The following is a 24513-nucleotide window of genomic DNA, read 5'->3' on the forward strand; positions in this document are numbered from 1 at the left end:
CAGATGTGCATGTACACAGGAATTCGTTATTTACCATGCAATAGTATTACATGGTAAATAACGAATTCTTAGGGGCCTGTGGCACTGTTTGCAGTGCCACCTACATATAGATTTCCCAATTCGGTAAATTTACCGAATCGGTATTTTACCGAATTGGTAAATTTACCGAATCGGTAAATTTACTGATTCTGTAAAATTTAGGCCCCCTACATCTCAATCACCAAATACCGGTCGGTAACGGCCGAAATCGGCCGTTACCGACTGGTATTTGGTGACCTACATCTGGCCCTGTGTGTGCTAACACGCAGCAGAGCATGGATCACCTTGCTGAAACAGTTTAGTGAAGATTCTTGTATGGGTGGCATTATGCTAAGTGGACTTATATCACTTTGAATCTGGAATAGAAGCATCCCACAGTTGCAATACATTATGAGTGTGTAAATGGGCTGCATAGCCATTTTAAACTGTCCTAGTTATCCATGTCATACATGCAAGTACATCCTAAGCAAGGTATGGCTGCAACCTATCATTTAAAATAAACCCTCTTTTCACCTAGTCACTAATTTCCACATCCCAGGTATACCTTGATAAGGCTTCCTTCAATGCAGGCTCCATCTAGGATTTCCACAGCCAGCTGGGCCGCTTCAAGTAGTTCATACTGAATACAGACAAAAGGCTGTAGGTGGAAAATAAACATTAGAAAAGCAGAAAAAGTGTTTCCACAAGAAGCTTATCAGAACGATTTACAAAGAGGACAGTAAATTCAGGTTTGCTTAACCAGTTCTGCACATACCCGATAGAGTTTTAGACCTACAGATGGATTAATGCGGTCAGTGCCATGAGCTGGGATAAAGCATTGCTCTCCAAGTCACAAACATTTCCTTTTAATTAGAGATCCTAAAACGGCAAATATGTAATAACATCATTCAACTGATTTCAGATACACACCGAAGAAAGCAAACTAATATCATCTGAAAATGTGGTCAATTAAATGCTATTACCGTACAGAATTAAGTTAAACATGCCAATCACATTTGAATGCAAAAATGGAAGCAATTCAATGTGTCTTAGTTAAATAATTCCATGTTTGTATAGGTAAAGACCCAATGGGAGGTTTGATGAGAAACATTTATAAAAATGCACATTTGTCCCCCATGAGGTGCTCTCCAAGGATCCACCCTGTCAGAATAGCTCCTCAAAATGAACACTAAAACACGTTTGACTATACCATGCTTGTCTACCGCTTTGTGGCCCAACTCCTATTTAATACCAGATCCACCTCTGGGACCTACTATATCTTCGGAAAAACCCACTATGAAGAACCATTAAATCATTTTACATTAAATGAACTATACCAATCACCCCCTTTCATAATAACTGCTCTATGATAAAAATACGTGTCTCCTTGACATTATCTTCCGATTATACAATGTAAACACTAAATAAAACCTTCCAACTAATTGTATGGCCCCCAGCTGACAGAGGCCAATCTTTCTAACATTATAAGAGCTGTTCGACGTCTTCTAGCTTTTCACTTTGCAAATGTTCCTATAACTGGTAGCAAAATGCTGAACACATTTGTCCATCTAAAAGAAGACAAGGATACTACAAATCATCATCAAAAACAGCAAGTGCTTGTTTGTGTCCATTTTACCTTAACGTCAGTGTTTGCGGGTCTTAAATCCCATTGGTGATTGTCATCCTTAAACATGTTGAGCTTTATACAGCAGACCTGACCACTGAAACAACAAATCTCCTCCTTTAGGCTAAACGTATGGGAAGGAGATCAGTATCACAGCTCCAGGATTTTGCTGATACCTATAACATCCTTGACCCAAGGTAGGCCAGCTTCCACCTATTATATAGCAAGGAGAGAGTCATGGTCTATATTCTTGATGTTCAGTGAGAAAACGTAGATGACACAATGTGAGTGCTTGTTCATTTAGATAAGTCATCAGCCTTCAACACGGGCCACTAAAAAAATCTTAATGGAAAAGTGGAGAAGGCGTGTCAAAACTCATTTTACCAATGTGTATTGGTTTTTGACCATTCAGCAGCACTCAAAGTGGGATTATGCTGTAAAATGTCATTTATAGATAGTGTTTGAGGTAGCGATTCAGACTTTTGACCATGACTGAGTTGAAAAATGTATCTCAGACAGCCAATATGCCATTTCAACGCTATAAATGTTTTGTCCCTTTGTGGCTGTGATGTACCCCGGGTGCATTAAGCTACTTTGACTCCTAACAGTCATACATTTATTCATCATTCATTTCTACAATTATGCAGATCATACGCATGTCTTGTTCAAATATAAATATAGCCTTTATGCCATGTAGGAGTACATTTTCAAATGTCGGATTCCAATGTTAAAATTATTGGCAGAATAATACTGATAGGCTGCTCCTCTGGTTCACAGAAAAGGATATCTTTCTGAGGTCCAATTCGGCTACAGAAAAAGTCTTGGAACTATGGAATATGCTTTAAATTTACATCCAAGTATACGTTTCTTAAATCTTGTCCCCTCCAAACAGCATTTATGGATCTTTCATGCGTATTCGATTGCATTACTAGATCCAAGTTCTAGGACATTTTACGTATCCTGGGCTTAGAGGAGGATTTAGTGCCAGCATATGGACCTGCTTGCCTCTGTGAGGTATGGGGATGGAGGTGAGTGTTCCACTCTTTTGCAGTCAAAAGTGGGGTTTGCCTGGGATGTGTGATGGCACCCATTTTGTTCCTACTTTACATAAGTAGTCTGGTAGTTGCTCTAACCAATTTAAGGGCTGATGTTCCACTGGTTAATGAAAAATCTGTCCTTGCGCTTTTATACGCAGATGACGCTGTGCTCCTAGCCAGGAACACTAATAGTTTAAAGTTAATGATTACTTCTTTTGTGTTCTTTATGAAGCAATTAAAGTTGGGAACCAATTTTTTATTATGGTTTGTGGAACAAAACATTTAAAAATTCGCTGCATCAGAATTAGGGGGAGGGTTGCTGAGAAAGAGACAGTTTCTATATCTTAGTACAGTGTATGATAGTGCGTGCATCTGAAATCCTGTGTGTTAATGATAGGAAGAATCATTTTCTGCACACGTCTGCCAAAATTTTTACCATTGCCTCATCCATCAGCAATAAGCCAATTCTTCCTTTGCTTGAAATATACAGGAGGACGTGTCTTCCCATAATGACCTCTGTTGCAGGGGTATGGGGTTATAGGGGTATGAGTAGAGCACAATCTGAGGAAAATAGGGTGTGCCGCCGTCTTTTGGGGGTCCCTTTATCTAAATCTCGGTTTGCTATTCATCAGGAACTGGATATGGAGTACACGAGGACCAGATTATTATTGATCCCCTGTTGGTGTGATGCATAATTCAGTACAAGGAGGAAGCTAATTTGAATAAAGAATAAACATAAATTAGCAGACCTCTTACCCTGTCCCTGTAACAACTACGCAGTACAGTCAGATATACACATTGTATTATTTTGCAAGACCTATACAGAGGAAAGGAAAACATTCATACTCCCAATCCTGAGGTACCACAATTTTAGGCAGTGCTGGGTGGCCATGTACTTTTTAAAATCTCTACCGGATCCATTTGTATGCTGTTCTGTTGCCTCATTTTTTTGGGCTGGTCTTAGGAAGAGGAAAAAGGTGGGACGACATTTTAGTAACAACAACTAATTAATTAATTTTAAATTCTGAAATGCTTTTTTCATAAACGTTTTTATATGAATTTACCTGGATCACTGCAACTGTTTAATTCTTATTTTAAATGTGTATATATATATATGTGTATATATTGTGTTGGATTTTGTAGATAACTTGTGCTTTTATGATCCGTTTTAAAAAGATCGAATAAAGCTGTGTGACTGACTGAATAAAGAAGTTATTTTGGACTGTCTTTCATGTGACTATGGGAATAAGAGACCCTGGTTTAAATATATTCTGGAGACAACTAGGGCGTTAGTTTGCCCGTCTAACTATGAGAAACCCTCCGACATTGCCATAAAGGATAGAGGGTGGATCAGGGAGCATTTTCTCTCTAATAGAATGGCCCAGAGAGAAGGTAGAGAAGTATTGAATACTTCTCTTTGAACTCTAGAGGCTGCAGCAGCCCCTCCCCGACCTGGAGCACACAGGTGCCGCTCGTAGGAGTTCCCTGCATGCTGTTTGTTTCCTGACCCTGCTGGGACCGAATTGGAGTTTACAAGGACGCGGTTTGTGCCCCGAACCTGCCGGGAAGGACCCTGTTCACAGGACATAGGGCGGCACACCGGGACTGCGAGGACCAGCATACCTTTTGCCATCGACAGCTGGTGCCTCTTCCCGTGCAAGCCCGCCCTTCTCCACCTGTACTTCACTCCTCGCGGCCCCCGCTGCGCGGGAGCCGCTCGTAGGAGTTCCCTGCATCCTGTTTGTTTCCTGACCCTGCTGGGACCGAATTGGAGTTTACAAGGACACTGTTTGTGCCCCGAACCTGCCGGGAAGGACCCTGTTCACAGGACATAGCGCGGCACACCGGGACTGCGAGGTCCAGCATACCTTTTGCCATCGACAGCTGGTGCCTCTTCCCGTGCAAGCCCCGCCCTCCTCCACCTGTGTATTTAAATCAAGGTCATACCGCGCATCGCGGGACGCGAGCGGGTCGAAGCTCGGGCCAAGGGCGGGCCCGTTGTAGCCCGTTCGAGCCCGATTGAGACCGGACCGGGCCCCCTCCCTAACCCCTACTCTTACACTCGGCTGAGTGGCTGCATGTATGTACTTTTCACATTATACAATTGGATAGAGTCACTTGTAGTTTCGCTTAGTGACCTCTTTTGATAAATAATGTCCACCCGTGGGAGTAGAAGTAAAACAGCGGCGGGGGGTATCCTATCAACGGGTACCCTGGACAACTTTATCATAAGGGCCGATATCATAGATCAAGGGATTACCCTAATGGAGCGCAGGGTGTCCCAAGACCTTGCCTTGGCAAAAAAAAGATCTTCTTTGGGCCAACTTGCGACGGCTAAAACCCCCGATCAATCGAGGGCAGTGGGTCTCATAGATATCCAGGCAGACGTTCATGACAATAGATGTAGTCTCCCCAACACGGTAGACCTTTCAGTGTCTCACCTATCATGTGACACTCAAATAAGTACTGACTTGGAAAAATCGCCAGATTTAGTCTCCAGTATCACATAGGAAGATCAGAGCGCCACTATACTGAGGGTGTTAAACCTGAGACGGGTCGGGGACAATCGGTATTTGCCCGGCGGTATTGCCTCTGTGACCCTCTAGTTATTTAATCAATGAAGAGGCAGGCGCTGGAGACTGGAAGGCAGGAAACAAGGTTTTTTATTCTCTCCGGAGGAGAACACAACAAAACGGGCAGAAGGTATCGTTCTGAGGTGCTCTAGCTACACTTCTGAGGCCTGGCCTCTTATACACTGTTTTATGACTTTATTGCAGATTACATATTCATGTTAAAGCTTTGATGTATGGAAAAGACATTCCCGGAACTCCCCTTTGGGCCCGTTCCCACACACATTTACAGTTGAAGTCCCCACCCTAGTCACAAAAGGTGATGAGTATCGCGCAGCTGGATATTCCGCCGATTCACGGAATGTGGGGGGTTTGATCGGATCTCATGGAGTGGGGGCTTTGATCAACCCGGGGATCCTTTGGTGGGGGAAGCTTTCTATTGTACGGGGAGGGGCAAGGAATGGTATCGGCAGTGCTGGGTGTCGGCCTGGGAACGGGGAAGACAAACGGGCACACGGGGAAAAAGGGGGTTTGCATCTAAGGGCCGGGGATCGTGAAAGGGAAGAAGGGAGGTGTTGCGCTGGGAACAGGATGAGGGCCTGGGGCAGAGCAGCGCCGAAGAGGGGTTTATGATTCAAGGCAGGTGCAAGCAGGGGGTTGGTCAGCGTGCAGGCTTAGTGAGGGCGAAGGGCTATATCAGGGGCCAGCGGCATGCAAAAGGGTTCGCTCTGATCAGGGCAAAAAATGGCGGGTGCGCACGACAAAAGTGTGGCATCAGGGGAAGAGGCAAGATGGCGCAGATAATGTTCACCAAACCGTACTAATTTTCAACAGTCCTCCCTTTAACATATTCAAGACATCTTGCTGGTTCATTTTCTACTCGGTTCTATTGTGGTGGGCATGAGAAAGAAAACGGTAGGAACCCTAGATGAAAAGAGTTGTAAACAATACATTTTAACATTTCTAGTTTCAGGAGGTGGACCTTTTTGATAAACTTTGATCAATTTGTTTTAGCAGGAAAGTCATAGAAATGTAATACAAAAAACGATTCTGTAGCGAGAGCAGCAAGTACATTTCATAACGTGAACTGGTAGGTTATTACATATATCAGATTCGGATTGGAGCATGATCAATACAATGGCGGCTGGGAGAGAAATGAGGCATAGCAGAAACGGTGATTGAGGATGTCAAATGTTCGAAGTTAACGAGTTCTCATTATTCTTTGTTGTCTTTCGTTGGCGCTGTGGAGCACCGGCGGTGGAGCTACAAGTCCAGCTCTATTCTAAGTTCTGCGTTGCAGGGCACGACCCTTTCCTCGCGTTTCTGGTCGGAAAGGTCCTTTTCGCCCTGTGTCCTTTGAGGTGATTGTCAGAAAGTTCAGATGGAAGAAGAGCGTACAAAACAGTCCATAGGGTAGGTCGGAGAAAAAGGGGGATGGAGCAAGGCCAAATTAGGAACAAACTAGGGGAACGAGAGACTTCAGATGGGCGGGCTCATGACCGAGTCTGGAGAGCGGGGACCTTTCGGCACACATTCGAACATAGAGCGGGGGCATCAGTTTAGCCCTTTCTTCTCACTTTGCTGGAGGTAGTGCCTCGTCCTGTAGCTCTGTTCTGTCGCGGTCTCGCCTTGGCCCATGTCGTAGGTGTTCCATAGTCTGCAGTCAGGCCTCGTGCTCCCACATCCGGTCCTTCTCTCTCCTGACAGCCGTACCCTTAAACGAGTTTGAAAAGACAGTCTTTAGAGAATTTGCAGAGGAAGGAAATCACAAAAGTCTATTTCTCTCCCAGCTTCAGATAGAAATGAAAACGTCCGTTATTTTAGGGTTCACAACTAACATATAAATGACCGATGATGGGCCTGTTGGAGGTATTATGGCTTTCCTTCATAATTATTTATTACAGTTTCGACAGTTTATCTGATGGAGACCCACCGTACTGTGTGCTATCGACATGGTAATAAACAGATATTTTGCTGAGGGACGAACATAGGCTAAACAGTTCTTTTTATCAATGCGTCCTGTTTTTCAACTAAACAAATTTTTTTTTTTTCTCTTTTTTTTAACTTTCGGCAGGGTTCATTTCAACGACTTCTTCACTTTGGTCTAGTCTTTTAACCTTGTAAAACATCATTCTGGTTCCTACGTAGCTTCCTACGGCCTGAGTACTTAACCAGAAAAGACAGGGGTTTTATGGGAGACAACTAGGGACATAGAAACTTGTGGTAAGGGCGTAAATCGACCCATTCCTCACAACCGGGAATGAGGGGTAGTTTCATAACTCCAGTTTGGAGCGGCTGATACAGGGGATGTAACAGGGGTGATCATTTTTCCTGTTTGGGTATTGCGACAATTCGGGGCGGGGAGGGTCGCGTATTCTGAGGTCCTTGTTTTATACCATAGGAGCCGTTGACATGTAGTTCCCTTATTACGGGCCAGATTAGGGAACCTCTGTCGTCTTACCTGTCCTTTCCCTTACGGCCCAACCTCGGTTCATTGACTTCTAGCGGAAAAGGAGAGGTAATGACACGGTCTCAGGGTGATTGTATTAAAGACAAGTTTTTGTGCAAATACTGACGGTATTTGAAGCCAATTAGGTGGTGCGCTAGGGGTGGCAGTCTGCCAATTTCGGGGCTAATCGCTCGGAAGAGTGGGAGTGCAAAAAAATAGAAGGAGAGAGAGAGAGAGAGAGAGAGAGAGAGAGAGAGAGTGCAACGGCAGGCTAAATAATACACGTGCAACAGAGAGGGTGGCAGTGTATTCAAGAAAGGCTATTTAGTGCATTACACAGTAAAGGACATTCACGGGTCTGCGTTAGGATCTTGTAATCATGCAGTTTGAGTATTAGACAGGGTAGAGGGGACGTGCCTTGAGAAAAGGAAAGAAGAGAGGAGGTACCATTTTGTCGCATTTTCTCGCATTCTCGGTCCTTCGACCAGTTGGGTCAGCGCCTCGGTCACACACACACATTCTCTCATAGTTTCGCATCATACGTGACATGGGTTCATTCGTCCGGTCTGGTTTAAGGGTGATCACTTTTTATCAGGTCGTGCTAATTTTTCGGGTTTGTTCGATACGTGAGTAGTTTGCAGGCGTGCTTAGGCACCACCTTGCGGCGCTAGTCTGCTTCGTGTATTAGACATGGCAAGGCTTCAGATCTTCGCCACACCTCGGCTGTAATTTCTGATGTAACCTGCAGAGGGAGGAAAAAGGGGGGAGGGGAGGGAACAGCATTCGCGCATATTTAAATACATGTATTCAAGAGTCCTTTACTCACCTCTTACTCGTCTTCCCTCCTCGGGGCAGAGTCCCCGGGGATATGGTTTCTGGAGTCGGGGGGGGGGGGGGGGGGGTAGTGTGTCCATATAGGTCGTGTGCGGGGAACGTGAAAAGGAAACCAGAGGTGCCTAGTGCGAGGTATCTAGTCAAAGGACGTATCTCACTATCGGGATCCTTAAACCTCCTTCAACACTGTGGCGTTCTAAGGTTCTTCGGTTCTTGGGTCAGCTCCGTTCCCTGATACCTTGGAACGTTGTACTTTATAACGTTTACATCATTTCATTTCACCCTCCTTTTACATTCCCTCATTTACACCGTTCGTTTTACCCATCCTTGGAAGTCAAGGTCTTCCTCCACGCGAGAGTTCATGAGTCAGTCGCGTACTTTGAAGGCAGAGTGTCGTGTTGTCGATCCGATCCGTCCTCCAGGGCTGGGCAACCATCTTCTTTCAACCTTAAAGAGAGAGCAGAGTAGGGTGCACAGAAAAGAACTTTCCCACCGATCCCACATTTTTTTTAAAATAAAGCATGCAATACCCGTCCATAGTTTCGAAAACCTTTATTTCTCGGAATCATTTCAGTACGTGGATGATGAGGGTGCAGTCGTATGTGGTCGGACATGGCAATGGTTAAAGCGCGTATAGTGGGAGTGTCGTCTTCCGGAAATAAATACATTGGAAAGTTTTATTCATTCATTTGCAGGAAACTAAAACGTCTATTAATTGGCTGGGGGTTCGGGGGCATTTATTTCATAATTTAGAAACATAATCATAATAGTTGTAATCAGATTTCCTATATGCATACTGTATGTGTGCGTCGTAGATGAGGTTATACATCAGCTATAAAAATATAATACATTGTACATTTGTAATCAACATTTTTAACGGGATCCTTTCATACTGTTCGTCGAGTGAGCTCTCCTTGTCTTTTCTAGCCAAGTGTACAAAGGATCATATAAAGTCTCAGAACATCAAGTTTATATTAGTGCGAAGGAACACCACGTGGTGTTCGCAAGTCCCTCTTGATACCGGCGCCATTTTGGGCGGGGCCGGCTCAGTCCGGAAGTAGCATCAGGGGGAAATGTTTCCCATTACTGGCAGTTTGGACCAGAGTCCTTTTCGGCAGTTCTAGAATTCATGCTAACAGAAGGAGTGGCAATGTCATGTTTATTTCGTTGGCGGTCAAGGCAGCCGTCCCTTACCGGAAACCTGCAGAGGCCGAAGGTTCCGCCGGGGACTTTTGTAGGGTCTTCAAGGCTGCGGAGATGCTGTCGGAGATGGGGGCTCGTGCCCCAGTGGGCAAATGTCCGAGTTATATTGCTGGTCAAAGTTACTCTAGTGGCCGGGGCCCGCCTTCCAGCGGACCCAGACGCCATTTTGAGGCCCTACAGGGGCCACTTTCGTCGAGTTTGCAAGAGTGGAAGAGATCCTTCGGAGTGAAAGGAAGAGGTCCCTGTTGTGTGAAAGCGGGACGTTCGGCTGGGGTGCAGCTGTGATGCCCCCACCTGGGGGGCGAGGGAGACTCGTTCGCGCCGTCTCCTTCTCCCGGTGCACTCCATGCTGCTCTTTTTCATCGCCCCGCATGAAGGTCTCTCCACATCCGGTGTTCCCCAAGTCTTGTGCTCAGTGCTGTGGGAGTATGGCCACCTGTGGCGCGCATTCGGCGCGGCACGAGTATCGGTGCAGTCATTGCAGGTTCGGTGTTCCGAAAATATGGCCACCATTGCACGTTCGGTGCTGCGCAAATACTGGGGTGCCACCATGGTGTGTTCGGTGCTGTGCAAGTATGGGCACCATCGCCTGACTGGGGGTGTTCGGCGTTGGGCCGGGGGCTGGGAGACCTCCTATCGGTGGAGGTGGGAGAGGCTCGTCCGCGTCGCCTCTCCCTCCCGGCCCGACCTGGACGCATTCCTGCAGGGGTATGGACAGGGCATCCGCCGCCCAGAGCTGCTGCGGCTGTTGCGGAGGAGAAAAGGAAGAGGTGCCTCGCTCTTCTCTGGACATGTGGCGGGACTACTTAAGTCTATCCAGGCCCGTTGCGGCTGGGCCGAGGAGGCATGTGGCGGGACTACCGGCAACTACCTAGGGCCGTTGCGGCTGGACTCCGCTGGCCCCTGCCTCTCCTCCGGCTTCCCCATATGTTAAGATTTCCTGACCAAGAGTTGGCAGCGGGGCCCGCCTTATATGGGTTGCCGCTGGTTGGGCGTAGCCGTAACCCTGCCCTACTTTGGAAGGTTCCAGAAAGGGGGGGGGGGGGCGAATGTTCTGTTTGACTTTCATTTTCTACAGTTTACCGTTATTATTTCTTGTTTGCTGTGTTAAATTAAAAGTTCAAGTTCATCAATGGTCTACGGATTTTGTTGTACCATTTCTTTCTTTCCAGGTTGCTTTTATGCTAAGTTTCTGCTTAACAGAGGTTGAGTAACACGGAAACACGTGTAGAGGGATGACGCAGATTCGTACATTACATACACACAAACTCAGACGGGGGGGGGGACAGTACAAGTACGACATACAAAGACCCAAGACGAATATAAAACAGTTATTGGTCATAATTATCTCTTTCCGTTTGTGAATCTTAAAGCGTGGCTGGGTTCCCGTCTTGACGTTGCCCGACCTAGGAGAACTTGAGCATGCCGCTGAAATTGTACTGGCGAAATCTGTGCCATCGGGCATAATCAAACGTGGTGGTTCTATCTGGTCTGTCTATGTAAGTCGGGTTCTTCTTTGTCTCGCGCTTTTTCTCATACTGCCGATCTGTCGTTCCTGTCGGCCCTTTGCCTTTACTCACGCTCAGTAGAGTCGGGCATTGGGCTTTCCAGTGTCCGACATATCTACAAAAAGCGCATTGGTCTGGCCCTAAGTCTGGTCGTCTTTTGCGTAGTGTCGGGGGATAACTTGTGGGTAGCGGTGTCCTGGGGTTGTCCTGTCGGTATATTTCTCTACTTGGTTTGTCCTCGTCTTTTCTCTGTCGTTGCATAGCCTCTCTGCGCCACATACCGAGACTGTCGAGCATAATAGGCGTTGTCTTATTATTTCGAAGGGCTATTTCTAACGTTTCTATTTTATCAAGGTCAAAGGATCCTGCCAGTGGCCACTGTTTGTCTTGACTTTCTTTGGTATACCTGTGCCACAATTTATTATAGGCTATGGTAACTAATCCATAGTTTATGAACATGTCCTTATTAGGGGTGCCTTCTAGTGGAGCTATATGGTCCACCTCTAATACACGGTCCGGGCTGAACCAATTATCAATCAATGGGGAGAAGACAGACATGACGGCTCGTAACGAGGGACTAATAAGTCAGCAGTGCCTATCTTATCACTAGGTGCAAAGACTAGACAGAATATTCCTATTCTACGTTGTTTGCAGGCAGTGAATACCTCATGAACAAAAAATAAAAAAGAGTAACCAAGAGCGCGGAACAATCAAGCAATTAATAAATAAATAAATAGGATAGAAAAAGGACAATGGGGAGAGTAAGTAGGGCGCAAAAGTCTGCGTCCTCTACCCTTTCACTAACCGCAAAGAGGAAGCTGTTGTTTCCGGTTTGCAGACAGAGAATCTCCAGAAGACAATCTGTGAACAGTAGTTCGGGGTTAAAGAACCCAGTTTAATCAGTGAGGGAGAGGGGAGTCTCCCAAAAACCGTTAAGAAATAATAGAGTCAGTGGGGGAGAAAGATAGGCGCGACGGTTACGTTACCTATCCTTCACCGTTTGCAAAAGAGAAGGAGCCTACTGTTTCTCCGTGTGCAGACAGTGAATCTCCAAATAGGTCAAACAAAGAGTAATACTAGTATTTTATAAATAATCAAGCAATCAAACAATCAAGCAATCATTTCGCAACTTGTCGTGATTACACGACCTTACCCGGACCATGTGGACAGTTTCTTGTCTTCCGAATCCAGCGCCCGTTCGTCCTCTTTTTCTCGTATTTCTCACGGCACTCCTAATGGTTCCCAGTCAGGACCGTAGATCACTCGAGAGAGGTCTGTTCGGAACTAGTGAAGTTTGGATGATCGGCTGCCAGACGAGGGTCTATTGGGCAAGAGCTCTCCCGATCGTTGCAGTCGTTCACTCTGTCGTCGGGACCTCTCCCACTGGATCCACGAGTCGCTGATGGGCCCCACGTTGGGCGCCAATTGTTAAACCTGAGACGGGTCGGGGACAATCGGTATTTGCCCGGCGGTATTGCCTCTGTGACCCTCTAGTTATTTAATCAATGAAGAGGCAGGCGCTGGAGACTGGAAGGCAGGAAACAAGGTTTTTTATTCTCTCCGGAGGAGAACACAACAAAACGGGCAGAAGGTATCGTTCTGAGGTGCTCTAGCTACACTTCTGAGGCCTGGCCTCTTATACACTGTTTTATGACTTTATTGCAGATTACATATTCATGTTAAAGCTTTGATGTATGGAAAAGACATTCCCGGAACTCCCCTTTGGGCCCGTTCCCACACACATTTACAGTTGAAGTCCCCACCCTAGTCACAAAAGGTGATGAGTATCGCGCAGCTGGATATTCCGCCGATTCACGGAATGTGGGGGGTTTGATCGGATCTCATGGAGTGGGGGCTTTGATCAACCCGGGGATCCTTTGGTGGGGGAAGCTTTCTATTGTACGGGGAGGGGCAAGGAATGGTATCGGCAGTGCTGGGTGTCGGCCTGGGAACGGGGAAGACAAACGGGCACACAGGGAAAAAGGGGGTTTGCATCTAAGGGCCGGGGATCGTGAAAGGGAAGAAGGGAGGTGTCGCGCTGGGAACAGGATGAGGGCCTGGGGCAGAGCAGCGCCGAAGAGGGGTTTATGATTCAAGGCAGGTGCAAGCAGGGGGTTGGTCAGCGTGCAGGCTTAGTGAGGGCGAAGGGCTATATCAGGGGCCAGCGGCATGCAAAAGGGTTCGCTCTGATCAGGGCAAAAAATGGCGGGTGCGCACGACAAAAGTGTGGCATCAGGGGAAGAGGCAAGATGGCGCAGATAATGTTCACCAAACCGTACTAATTTTCAACAAGGGGTAGGAGGAAGGGCGCTATCCCCAAAGTACGGAAGACAAAAAAAGCGAGGGGAAGGGGACGACACCAGAAAAAGACAATTAGGGCCCCCGTACAAAAACCGCATATAGATCAGGACCCCCGTGAAAACGACGCTATACTACAGGCTGGGAGTATAGGGATCATAGAAGGTTCAACCAGCCTGGATAGTGAAAGTGTCAGTGGGGAGGTGGCCGACACCCAACTCTTAAAGAAGATAAAAAAGCTTATCAAATCTTATCTCTCTCCCATCGAGGAAAAATTTTCCCACATTGGAAAACAGCTAGCTGATCTCTGCACCATGCCCAAAAACCAAAGTCCACCCGGGGTACAAAAAATAGGGGGTACCAAATTAAATAGCAACAAACCCATAGTACAAGCTCCCAAAAATCCTCTACCACCCGTGGTGAATACCAACCCCAAATCAGTTGCAGTCGCTGTGAAGACAGTTGAAAAGATTGATAAAATCAGCACGCCTGCTAACCCACCTGGCGAGGGGGCCACACTACCAAGGGCACACACCACCAATCCAAAGGGAAATAAAAACGGTGGAGAGCCGGCAAGAGGTAGAGTGGTAAATCTCACCCCAGAGGCCACACCTTATGGGGTGGTCATGACGGGGGTTCCGGAATTGGAGGCTCCCGGGGAGGAAGCTAATTGGTCACTACTCAACAAAGTTCGACATTGGCTTAACCTAAACCGGCCTTTACCCCTGCATCGCCCAAGCAAGATTTTGACTGTGCGGAGGGTGTCATGGTTGGGTCATCATAGGAAAACTGTACAGGGTGACTGTGTGCTGATTAAATTTGCGGACTCTTATACTGCTGACCATGTTTGCTCATGGGATACTCAAGACAGGCTTGAGGGTATAGCTACTAGGTGACTTTCTTTTTTTTACCCAGCTAGGAGTGGCCCCACGCGGAACCATGTAGTTGATGGAAATTGGTATAGAGCAGGCCATCGAATCCGGGGTCAGGAATGGGGCCCATGGGGGGAGCAACAAACCACAGAGCAAGTTTCTAGGGATAATTTGGGTGGCTTTCCGATCACAAACAGATTTAGCTGTCTGGATATGGTTGATTGACATCCAAAATCATTAAGTCTTCTAAACAAGGGGAAAGTGGCTCTTATAGCGGCCAATAGTCCTGATAATGGGAAAGTGGGTTCTATATCTGCCAGCAATTCTGATAGTAGCGGGATTATAACTACCACACAAATAAAGGCCTTGGGGGTAACAATGACAACAGCCTACCCTCGAATATAGCTAGTTCCGTAGAAGCTATTGCTGAGCCTACTTCCTGCCTGCTGGGAGTGAATAAGGGTGTCACCCCTGACCGGCTCGATACCGGCCATAGAGTTATCCATCTGCTATCCTGGAATGTGGCTGGGTTAAAGAAGAAAATGATTCTACCAGAATGGAATGCGTTCATCGAGAAGTTCGATGTATGCATGTTCCAAGAAACCTGGAGCCTGCTTCCAGTGCACAAATCCGACTATGCAACCTTTTTCCTTCCAGCAATAAGTTGCGGGAAGGGAAGACCGGCGGGAGGCCTACATGTATGGGTAAAAATTGGACCGAATTGGGATGTCACAACCCATGAATCCGCGAGTAGAGATATTCTACACCTTTCATTTGCAGGGCACATTAAGGGGAGTAGGATAGATCTATTTAATATCTATTCTAGAGGTACTCCGGGGGATCTGACCTCATGTACATTGGCGACCCTAGAACAGGTATTAGCCAAATGCCCCCCAACATCCAAAATCATAGTGGGTGGGGATTTCAACTGTACATTTGAACCCCTCAGTAGGGATGATTCCCTAGGCATATATAGGCATAGAGGAGGAGGATTCTAAATGGTCTATTCCAGCCCTGTCATTAGCCCCAATTAGAAAATGGTCAGAAAGGGCAATTCAGATCAATGCCCTGACCATGGAATTTAATTTAAGAGCGCTAAATGGCCGGACAATCTCTGATCGCGCCGGAGCAATGACTTTTAACAGGCTTAGTGGCCCATTCAGAATAGACTACATCCTATTGGATGTCACATTGCGGTGCGATCTAATTGATATGGAGGTAGTACCTTCGCAGGATAGCGACCACAATCCTTTATGTATGAAGCTAAGGTGGGGTAAACGCAAGGAAAGTGGGATTAAAGTCCCCTTGAGGTTAACCAACGAGGTCATCCCCAACAATGGCAATCGCAGGTTGAAATGGGATAAGATCCAATTCCAGGACGGGAAGCTTGAGAGGATTAGGGCACACGTAGCAGATCTGACTGTAAAGCTGGTAGACCTTGAACTGGAAAATGGTAGTGCCCAGGGGCCGTCCTTCTGCTTGGTTTATAAAAACGCAATAAAGGAAGTTGGAAAATATTTCTTAATCCAGGGTAAAAGGGGCAGAGAGAATAGTAAACTGGCCAAATCCAGTAACCCGTGGTATTCGGACCAGTGCAAGGCAAAAAGGAAAGAGCTGACAGTTGCCCTGCTTAAAAAGAATCCCTCACTAGTTAGAGCGGCTAGGAAGGATTATGCGAGGGTATTAGTGTTGGCCAAACGTGAGTGGGAGGAAAAATACTGGCAGGATCTTAAATCCGCAGCCAATAAGAAGAATGCCACGCTGTTCTGGGAATTGATTAACAAGGCTAGGCCGCAAACCACGCCACCCATCGCCAACCATATAACAGAACAACAATGGTATTCCCACTTCTCTGCAATGTATGGCGGGATAGAAGTGTTATCTCCTTCTCCCCCAGACCCCGATATTAGGGCCCAATTTCCACTGGTGCGTGAAGAACCATTTCAGCCCTCTGAGGTATTACTGGCCATTAGACATCTGACCCCGAGGAAGGCAGCTGGCCCTGATGGGATACCAGGGGATCTAACTCTTGGATGAACCTGCAGCCTGGGCCAGCCTCATTGCATTAATAATGAATTTGATCTCCAAGGGCCACCCCGTGCCAGACTCGTGGAAGGGAGCAGAGGTGGTAACAGTGTATAAAAAGGGTGCCAGAGATGACCCTGCCAATTACAGACCGATCAGTCTGATAGACGTGATCCAGAAGGTGGTTGGCAGGGTCATCATCTCCAGGGTGGGTGTATGGATGGATGGAGGAGGAGCATGTCCTTTCACATTTCCAAGCAGGGTTTCGACAGAAGGTGGGCACGATGGACCGGGTCTTCCGTTTTTTTGCGATCTATTGGAAGGCTGTGACCATTAATAAGAGTAGTCTTTACCTGGCATTCATAGATCTCAAAACGGCGTTCGACCTGGTCCCTCGTGCAAGATTGTGGGATATCCTGGAGAAGATGGGTTTCCCAGGGCCACTTTTAGGATTTATTGTGAAGCTCCATGAGGGGAACTACGCGAGGATCAGATGGGGCACCCAGGGACACCTGACAGAGAGGGTGCCAGTGAGGAGTGGAGTCCGCCAGGGATGTGTCATGGCACCAAACTTGTTCTCCCTCTTTGTGAATGGTGTGGTGGACCACCTGAGGGAGGAAGCGGTCGATGCGCCATCCCTGGCGGGGGTAAAAACACCTACCCTACTCTTCGCGGATGACACCATCTTGATCTCCAAATCCCCCATGGGACTCCAGAAGCTCTTGGACCATTTTAGTGTGTTTTGCACCGACAGAGGCCTCACCATCAACACCTCTAAAACAAAGCTCATGGCCATCTCACCCTCCAAGAGATTTAGGAATAATGTTGTGCTTAACGGTGACCCCTTGGAGATGGTAGACTCTTTCGACTACCTGGGTGTCAGGGTAAATAGCCGGATGAGTTGGAAGGATCACATGGCCAAAATGTTATTAAATCATAAAAGAGTTTCAGGGGTGGTTTTAAGGGAACAGCGGGAGTCGATGAGTAAACCCGTGGCACCGACTCTTGCAATCTATGAAGGCCAAGTATTACCGGCTGCCCTATACGGATCCGAGTTGTGGGGGTTCGAGAACACAACGGATTTAGTTATATCCGAAAATAAGTTTATGAGAAATTTGGTGGCCCTCCCAGCTTCCACCCCGCTGATCCCACTGCGGCTAGATTTGGGTTGGCGACCCCTTAAAGATATAGTGCGCTTGCGCCCATTACTTTTTTGGGTGCGACTGAGAAGGACCTGGGAGCTCCATAACTATGCAGCAGTACTAGATGAACTTATTCTGCTTAATACGGGCAACAAGATTAAATGGTTGTGTAATCTGAGGCAGGCGGTTGTGCAACTGGGCTTGAGTGATTCATAGATAAGCCAAACACCGCCCCCCAAGTCAGTGATTAAGAAGCTCTATTGGGACTGGGGAGGAGGCAATATGTAGAGGTGTAGGGGGTCCCCTTTCTGAGCGGTTTCTCGAGTTCAAATGGACAAGGAAACTTGAACCCTTTCTAGACTTCATAGGGAAACCTTTGGATAGATCACTTTATTTGAAACTCAGGCACGGGACCCTCCCGGTGAACGATTTCACCTCCGGGTGGAATAACCTTGGTGGTCTATCGAAAGCCTGCCCTGGCTGTGCAGCCCCTAACGAGTCTGTGGCGCATTTCTTCTTTGCCTGCCCGGCATATAGGGCTGCCAGGAAGACATGGCTAAAACCATTATGTAAGGGGTTGGGCCTCAGATGTCACAAAATGGCCCTATGGGTCCTCTGCACCTACACATCTTCTACTGCCATGGTGTGTGGGGTAGCTAAATACCTGGGTAGCGCATGGCAGATACGTATGAGGAGAGTTAAGCCCATCCCCCACACAACTTAATTGCCAGATGGCCCCCCGGCAGGAAGTTTTCATGGCCTTTTTGCACTTGTTTTTAATGTACATTTTAATGCTTTTATATTTGGGTAGTATGTAATGACATATGTATTCTAGGATTGTTGGGTTCTTGTTTCTTATTCTTTTAATTGTAATTGTATTGTATAAATTGCATACTTTTATGATTAAACTTTTTATCGAATAAAGTATATCCAACATTAAGTATTGAGGCCCCAGTCAGGGATTACTATCTCATACAAACTGCGCTGGGGGTGGTTCCCAACTTGAGTGTGGTAAAGGGTTCCTGGGAACGTATGTTACTATCCAGCTTTAGGCTGGGCTCAATTAGGTCGCTGCTCTGTTTCTCACAAGGTCAATTCGCCTCTTTTGATATTTTCACATGTCCTTGTGAAGAGATGTCACTGCAGACCTTGAAACATTTTGCCTACTTTTGTAGATTTGACCTTCCCCTCACTAAACGTGATCTATTGCCTGTTTTAAGGATGCATACATTTAGCAAGTGCAGAGTGGTGTTGGTATATCTGCTGCTATAAGATGCCTTGATGTCTGTTTAGATGTAGACTCTTTTTTGAAAAATGGACTATCTGCGCAACTCAACAATGTTTTAATGCTTGTTTTTAGCTTTGAGGGTTATTTTATCATGTTTTTACTGATCCTGTGTGTGTCTATTTTATTTTTTTTCGTGTGTTTTTGAGTATTTATGAACGATTGTGAGTATTTAGTGCCTCATTTGATCTGCTTTGCAAAGTGATCGAATAAATATGTTGATATTGAACTGTCTGAGAGTCTCAAGACTCTTGGTTCGCAGAAAACTTCAAAATGAAGGCGCCTTTTGGTATCTGTGGTAGGAGCACCAAGTCACGACTAGCCCAGATCCATCTGACCAGTCTTAAGGGTGGCTGTTCCAGTCATGTGTCATAAGTTAATCAACTTGGAGTGCTACTGATTGTAACTAGTTCTGGTTCCCAAAGTGATTGTAGTGATGAAGGCCAGTTTCTCCTTCTTCTGACTTACCAATAATAGCTTTCCCAATTAAGTCTATGTAATTTTGGCCCAGGTAATATCAAGCATCAACTAGGCTAACAAAATATATCTGGGTCTGTATTAATACACATTTCAGCCTACTTTGAACAAAACAATTTTCAGTTTGCCTTACCAGCTGCCACTATGGAGACCTCATGATTCACCAAATCCCATGACGATGGGCAGAGCCACAATCATTTGTCCTAATTTCCTTAAGTCACTTTTTATTTATTTTTTACACGCAGTTCCTTCTATGGTCAGGTCTTGAATCAGTTACTGGTTCATATATTGCTTTATTACTATGTAGTAACATGTTTAAAACAAAAAAATAGAGTGAAGGGCAAATCTTTTTTTTTTTTGTGTTCAAATCATTTTTATTAGGAAAGAAGAAAATAAGGAAAAGAAAAGCAAATGCACAAACAGTAATGCAATACAATCATGCCATTACACTTCAGTGGTCAAAGAAAAATAAATTAACACAGAGAGTGATCCAGAGCCACACCGTCATCACTGAATAAAATTTTGACACTCATACAGATAGTATCGATACTTGAGGTGACATTATATACAGTGGACGCCAAATGACTGATTATGAGAATCACAGTTATCATTCAACAATACGATAATACAATACAACATCCTAGTGATCACAGTGTGGGCTCTAATTAACAATCGGTTTTCAAAACTATACAATGTATAAGCAACCGTCGTGCTACTGCGCCTATCAATAGAAGAAACAGGTTGTGCAACCAGAATGGGGCTCAACAAACAGTGTGCACGAACTTCCTGTTGAAATATGATCATGTGTCCACCAAGTGGCGGATCTACTATGGCGGTTTAAAGTAAAGGGAGGCTGCGTCCAGAGAAGACCAGAGTCTCTTGCTGGTAGCTTGCCACGGGGAAGAGTTCAGGGCCGGATTGTCCACCCCTCTGATACAAGCTAACCACTCCTTCCAGGCGTTGAAAGAGACCTCGGAAGCTGCCTTCCAGTGACAAAGGACGACCTTGCACGCCAAGGTGAGGAACAGGTCAAGGAGTTGGCGGTCGTGGTCTCTTACTAACAATGGGTCAGTGGCCCCCAGAATTAGGTAGATGAATTCCCTCGTCGGTTTGATGCTAAATATGCGTTCAATATAGTCAAAGACGTTGGACCAGTATGTATGCAACAAGGGACAATGGAAAAGCATGTGTGGCAGGTCCCCATCAGCTAGGGAGCAATTCCAACAAGTGGGGGTCTCTCGTAGATTGAGTCTAAATAGTCTCTGGGGGGTCCAGAACACCCTATTGAGTATCATGTATTTGGTCTACGAGAGGATTGGTGATACTTTGTGTGTGAGGGCTGAAGCATGGATCTTATCCCAATCAATAACTATTCCGGTATTGTTAGGTTCTGCTTCCCATTTGACTTCGTTGCGTCTCAGTGTTTTGCTCAGGTTCGGCGCGAGCAACTTGTAAACTTTAGATACAAAATGACCTGAAGATTGTAGGTGAGGGAGCATCGTTTTTAACCACGGTGTCGATTGTATGAACGTGCGCGTAGATATAGCGGACTTTAGTTTTAGGAAAGCATAGAAGTCAATTGGTTCAAGGGAATGTTTAGATTGGATCGTTGAGAAAGGCAACGGCATGTGTTCGTCGTAGAGATCTGAGACTACATTGATTCCTTTGTCTGACCAATGCTTCCAAAGAGGGGACGAGCCATTAACCTTTATTAGTGGGTTACACCATAGGGATGAGGAAGCCGACTTCCCTATCTGTAGGCCGAATTTGTGTGTTTGGTCTAGTCTGAGAAGAGCCCTTTTGGTGTTGAGCATGATGTATTTGGAGTGCGTGAGGTGTGACAGGTCCATGGTTAGTATTGCTGCAAGAGGGGCTTTACCTATGACAGCCTTCTCTATGTTGATCCACAACGGCGTGTAGCCAGGTGTTTCATAGAACCAGGAAGCTCCCTGTTTACATAAGAAGGCCGTTTGATAGTTCCTGAATTTGGGCACTCCTAGTCCACCTTTTTGTTTGGGGAGTTGCAGTTTTTCAAAGAGATTCTGGGTTTTTTCCCTTTCCCTTTCCCTTTCCATAGTCCTCCGTAAAAGTCATAGGAAGCATGCTTGCCATATAATTGATTAAGGGGGTGACCATCATCTTTAACGTCTCCGCTCTACCCCACCATGACAGGAATTTCGGGGACCACCCTTCCAGGAGCTTGCTTACTTTTTTGAAGAGTATATCTTCATTGATTTTCAGTGTCATGATTAGGTCCTTCTCAAATTCCAGGCCAAGGTATTTGAAGCTCTTTGGCTGCCAGGTGAGCCCACAGTCGCCTAAAATATTTCTATTACTCATGTTATTTAGCAGTTTCAGCTCAGTTTTGTCCTTGTTCAGGGAGTACCCGGAGACACCGGAGAATTCCTCAATCAGCCTGTTCACTGAGCACTAAAACATCATCAGCGTACGCCGTGAGTTTGATAACACAGTCATTGAATGGGATTCCCGGGATGTCAGGATTCTCTCGAATACGGTACAGAAGGGGTTCAATTGCCAGGAGGAATAGGGATGGGGACAAGGGGCAACCTTGTCTGGTCCCTTGCTCTAGTTTGAAAGGTGAGGAGAAAGCTCCACCGGCCCTCACTCTAGCAGTGGGACAGGCATATAGCGACATTAGCATTCTAGTAAAAAGAGGGCCCAACTCGAATTTATGAAGCACCGCTTCCAGGTATGTCCAGTCCACCTTGTCAAACGCTTTCTCTGCGTCGAGTGTTATCGCAGCAGTGGGCGTGGAGAGGAGCTTAGCCTTTTCTATTACGTGAGCTAGGATTCTGGTGTTGTCACTAGACAATCTATTTTTCAGAAAGCCGGCTTGTGAGGGATGGATTAGGGAAGGCAGTACTCTCTGAATGCGCTTTGCAAGGATTGATGCCAAAAGCTTACAATCCAAGTTTATTAACGATATGGGTCTGTAGTTTTTGGCGAGTTTAGAATCTTTCCCCTCTTTGGGAATCACGGCTATCACCGCCTCGGCCATCGTTCCCTTTACCTCACCCGTAACACTAATCTCACTAAATGCGTTCAGAATTGGCTCCGTAAGCGTGTGTGAGAAGCATTTATAAAACGTTGCCGTAAATCCATCGGGGCCAGGGGCTTTCCCACTCTTAAGGGACTTGATCGCACTTGCAACCTCAGCCTCAGATATCGGTTCGTTTATGGACTCTTGCTCTGAGGGGGTAAGTGTTGGTAGTGCGCACTTGGCGAGGAAGTCCCCAACTTTCCCTTTATCCACATTTGTATTCTTGGCATACAACTTCTCATAGAAATCTTTGAATAAATCGGCAATTTTATCGGGGTCCGAATTGGGGGTGCCTTTGTCATCCATTAGGGAATTTATTGCGTTCTTTTGAATTTTAAATTTAAGGTAGGCAGCTAATCCTTTCCCCGCCTTATTAGAGTCACAGATTTTAAAGCGTTTCCTCCTGTCTAGCCAGACTCCCGCTCTTTCACTCACTAATTTATTATAGGTATATTTTCGGTTGGTCAATTCAGACAGTGATTTTGCACTTCTGCTGTGCAGGTATTCGCGTTGGAGTATAGAGATGTCTTTTTCCAGAGTTAAGAGGGCGGCATTATGATTTTTGTTTATTGCAGATGATATCTTTATGATCAGTCCCCTTATTGTGGTTTTTAGAGCTTTTCATCTAATTAAATCAGAGGTGTCACCTTTTTTATTAATTATTAAGAAGTCTTTTAGGGCGCCTTCTATAGTTTCTTTATGCTTCTCGTCATTCAGAATGGCGTCATTAAGGCGCCACATTGACTGGCGAATTGTTGGCTTAATATTCGATAGAGTAAGTGAAATGCAAGAGTGGTCAGAGACGAGTCGTGGTGCAATGTCTTTTTCCTCTATTCTGGGTACGGCGTTCCTAGTTATGAAGATGTAATCAATTCTTGAAAACGAGTCGTGAGGTGGAGAATAGAAAGAGTAGTCTCTACCATCGGGGTGTTGTATACGCCAAGTGTCTATCATGTGGAATCTGTTGCATAGCTTAGTGAATTCCTTATGGGCTTTGCCTGGTCTGAAGGCGCACTTAGAGTCCCTATCCAAGGCCGGATCAAACGGAAGGTTGAAATCCCCTGCTAGTAGGTGAACCGATGAGTCAGGAATAGTGTCTATCTGTTTTGCGATTTCTGAACAGAAGGAAGGCTCATGTGTGTTAGGGGCGTATATACCGTTGTGATGTAGAATTCGGTGTCGTCTTTGATTAATTTCACAGAGATCCATCTGCCTTTGGTGTCTACAGAGGAGGAGACCACCTCCACATTGGACTTCTTGGCTAGCAAAATTACTACCCCGTTTTTCTTAGAGACAGCGCCGGAGCCTACCACTTCAGTAAAGAATTTATTACGTAGGGTATGAAAGTGTTTTGCCTCTAGTCTTGTTTCTTGTAGTAGGGCTATATCGCCATGTTGTCTGCGGAGATAATCGAGTACTTTTTGTCGTTTAATCGGTTGATTCAGACCCTTAACATTCAATGAAAGCACTTTAAGGTTATTTATGGTTGTCGTCCCTATAGGAGTATCTATAGTGTGAGCCATCATCAGTCGTGTGTGTAACATTCAGACTTACTGCTATGAGCTGTATTAGTATTAGAGGTTGCACTTGGGCCTATACACATTTGGTCCAGCACTACGCAGAGGATAAAATTAGTGTAAGTAAGAGGCGCATTGGCTGCAAGAAGCACATTAGGTTGTACAATAGAGCGCAAATTAGAAAAATCAAAGAAATCACAGCAAAACAATACAAAAAATGCAAAAACAACCCCTCCCCACACCCATCCCATCCTCCCTCCTCCCACCACCCCTTCCCACATCCCTCCCCTCCCACCCCAATAGTAGAAAAAGAACATGGCGACTCGGGGACGACCGCGAGGCCGCCTCCAAGCAGCTTACTCAAACCTATTAATCATAAGAGCTGCGAAACATACTTCAGATTAAAGATCTAACAAATACTTGAATAAGTAGATATAACAAAAGTATCATAACAGTTAAACCAACAAGGTCACTATAGTGGTTGTAGTACTGCGACTGAATTGTTTCCTCAGTAACTACCAACTGAAACACAGAGAAAACATGTTCTGCAAATATCTGCAAATATCTAGGCATAAGAATACTAGCATGATAAT

General features: G+C 45.9%; 1 protein-coding gene across 2 annotated transcripts in view; it reads right to left on the minus strand.

The window, feature by feature from the left end:
- The window catches only part of REXO5 (RNA exonuclease 5), a 350267-nt gene that overhangs the window by 107680 nt on the left and 218074 nt on the right, over positions 1 to 24513 (minus strand). For both annotated transcript variants that reach the window (XM_078665078.1, XM_078665077.1), the window contains exon 16: positions 584 to 676. In XM_078665078.1, the coding sequence (XP_078521204.1) occupies positions 584 to 676 (93 nt within the window). The remainder of the gene's footprint in view (positions 1 to 583; positions 677 to 24513) is intronic.

Source organism: Lissotriton helveticus, chromosome 10 (genome assembly GCF_964261635.1).
Source record: "Lissotriton helveticus chromosome 10, aLisHel1.1, whole genome shotgun sequence".
NCBI classification, from domain to species: Eukaryota; Metazoa; Chordata; class Amphibia; order Caudata; family Salamandridae; genus Lissotriton; species Lissotriton helveticus.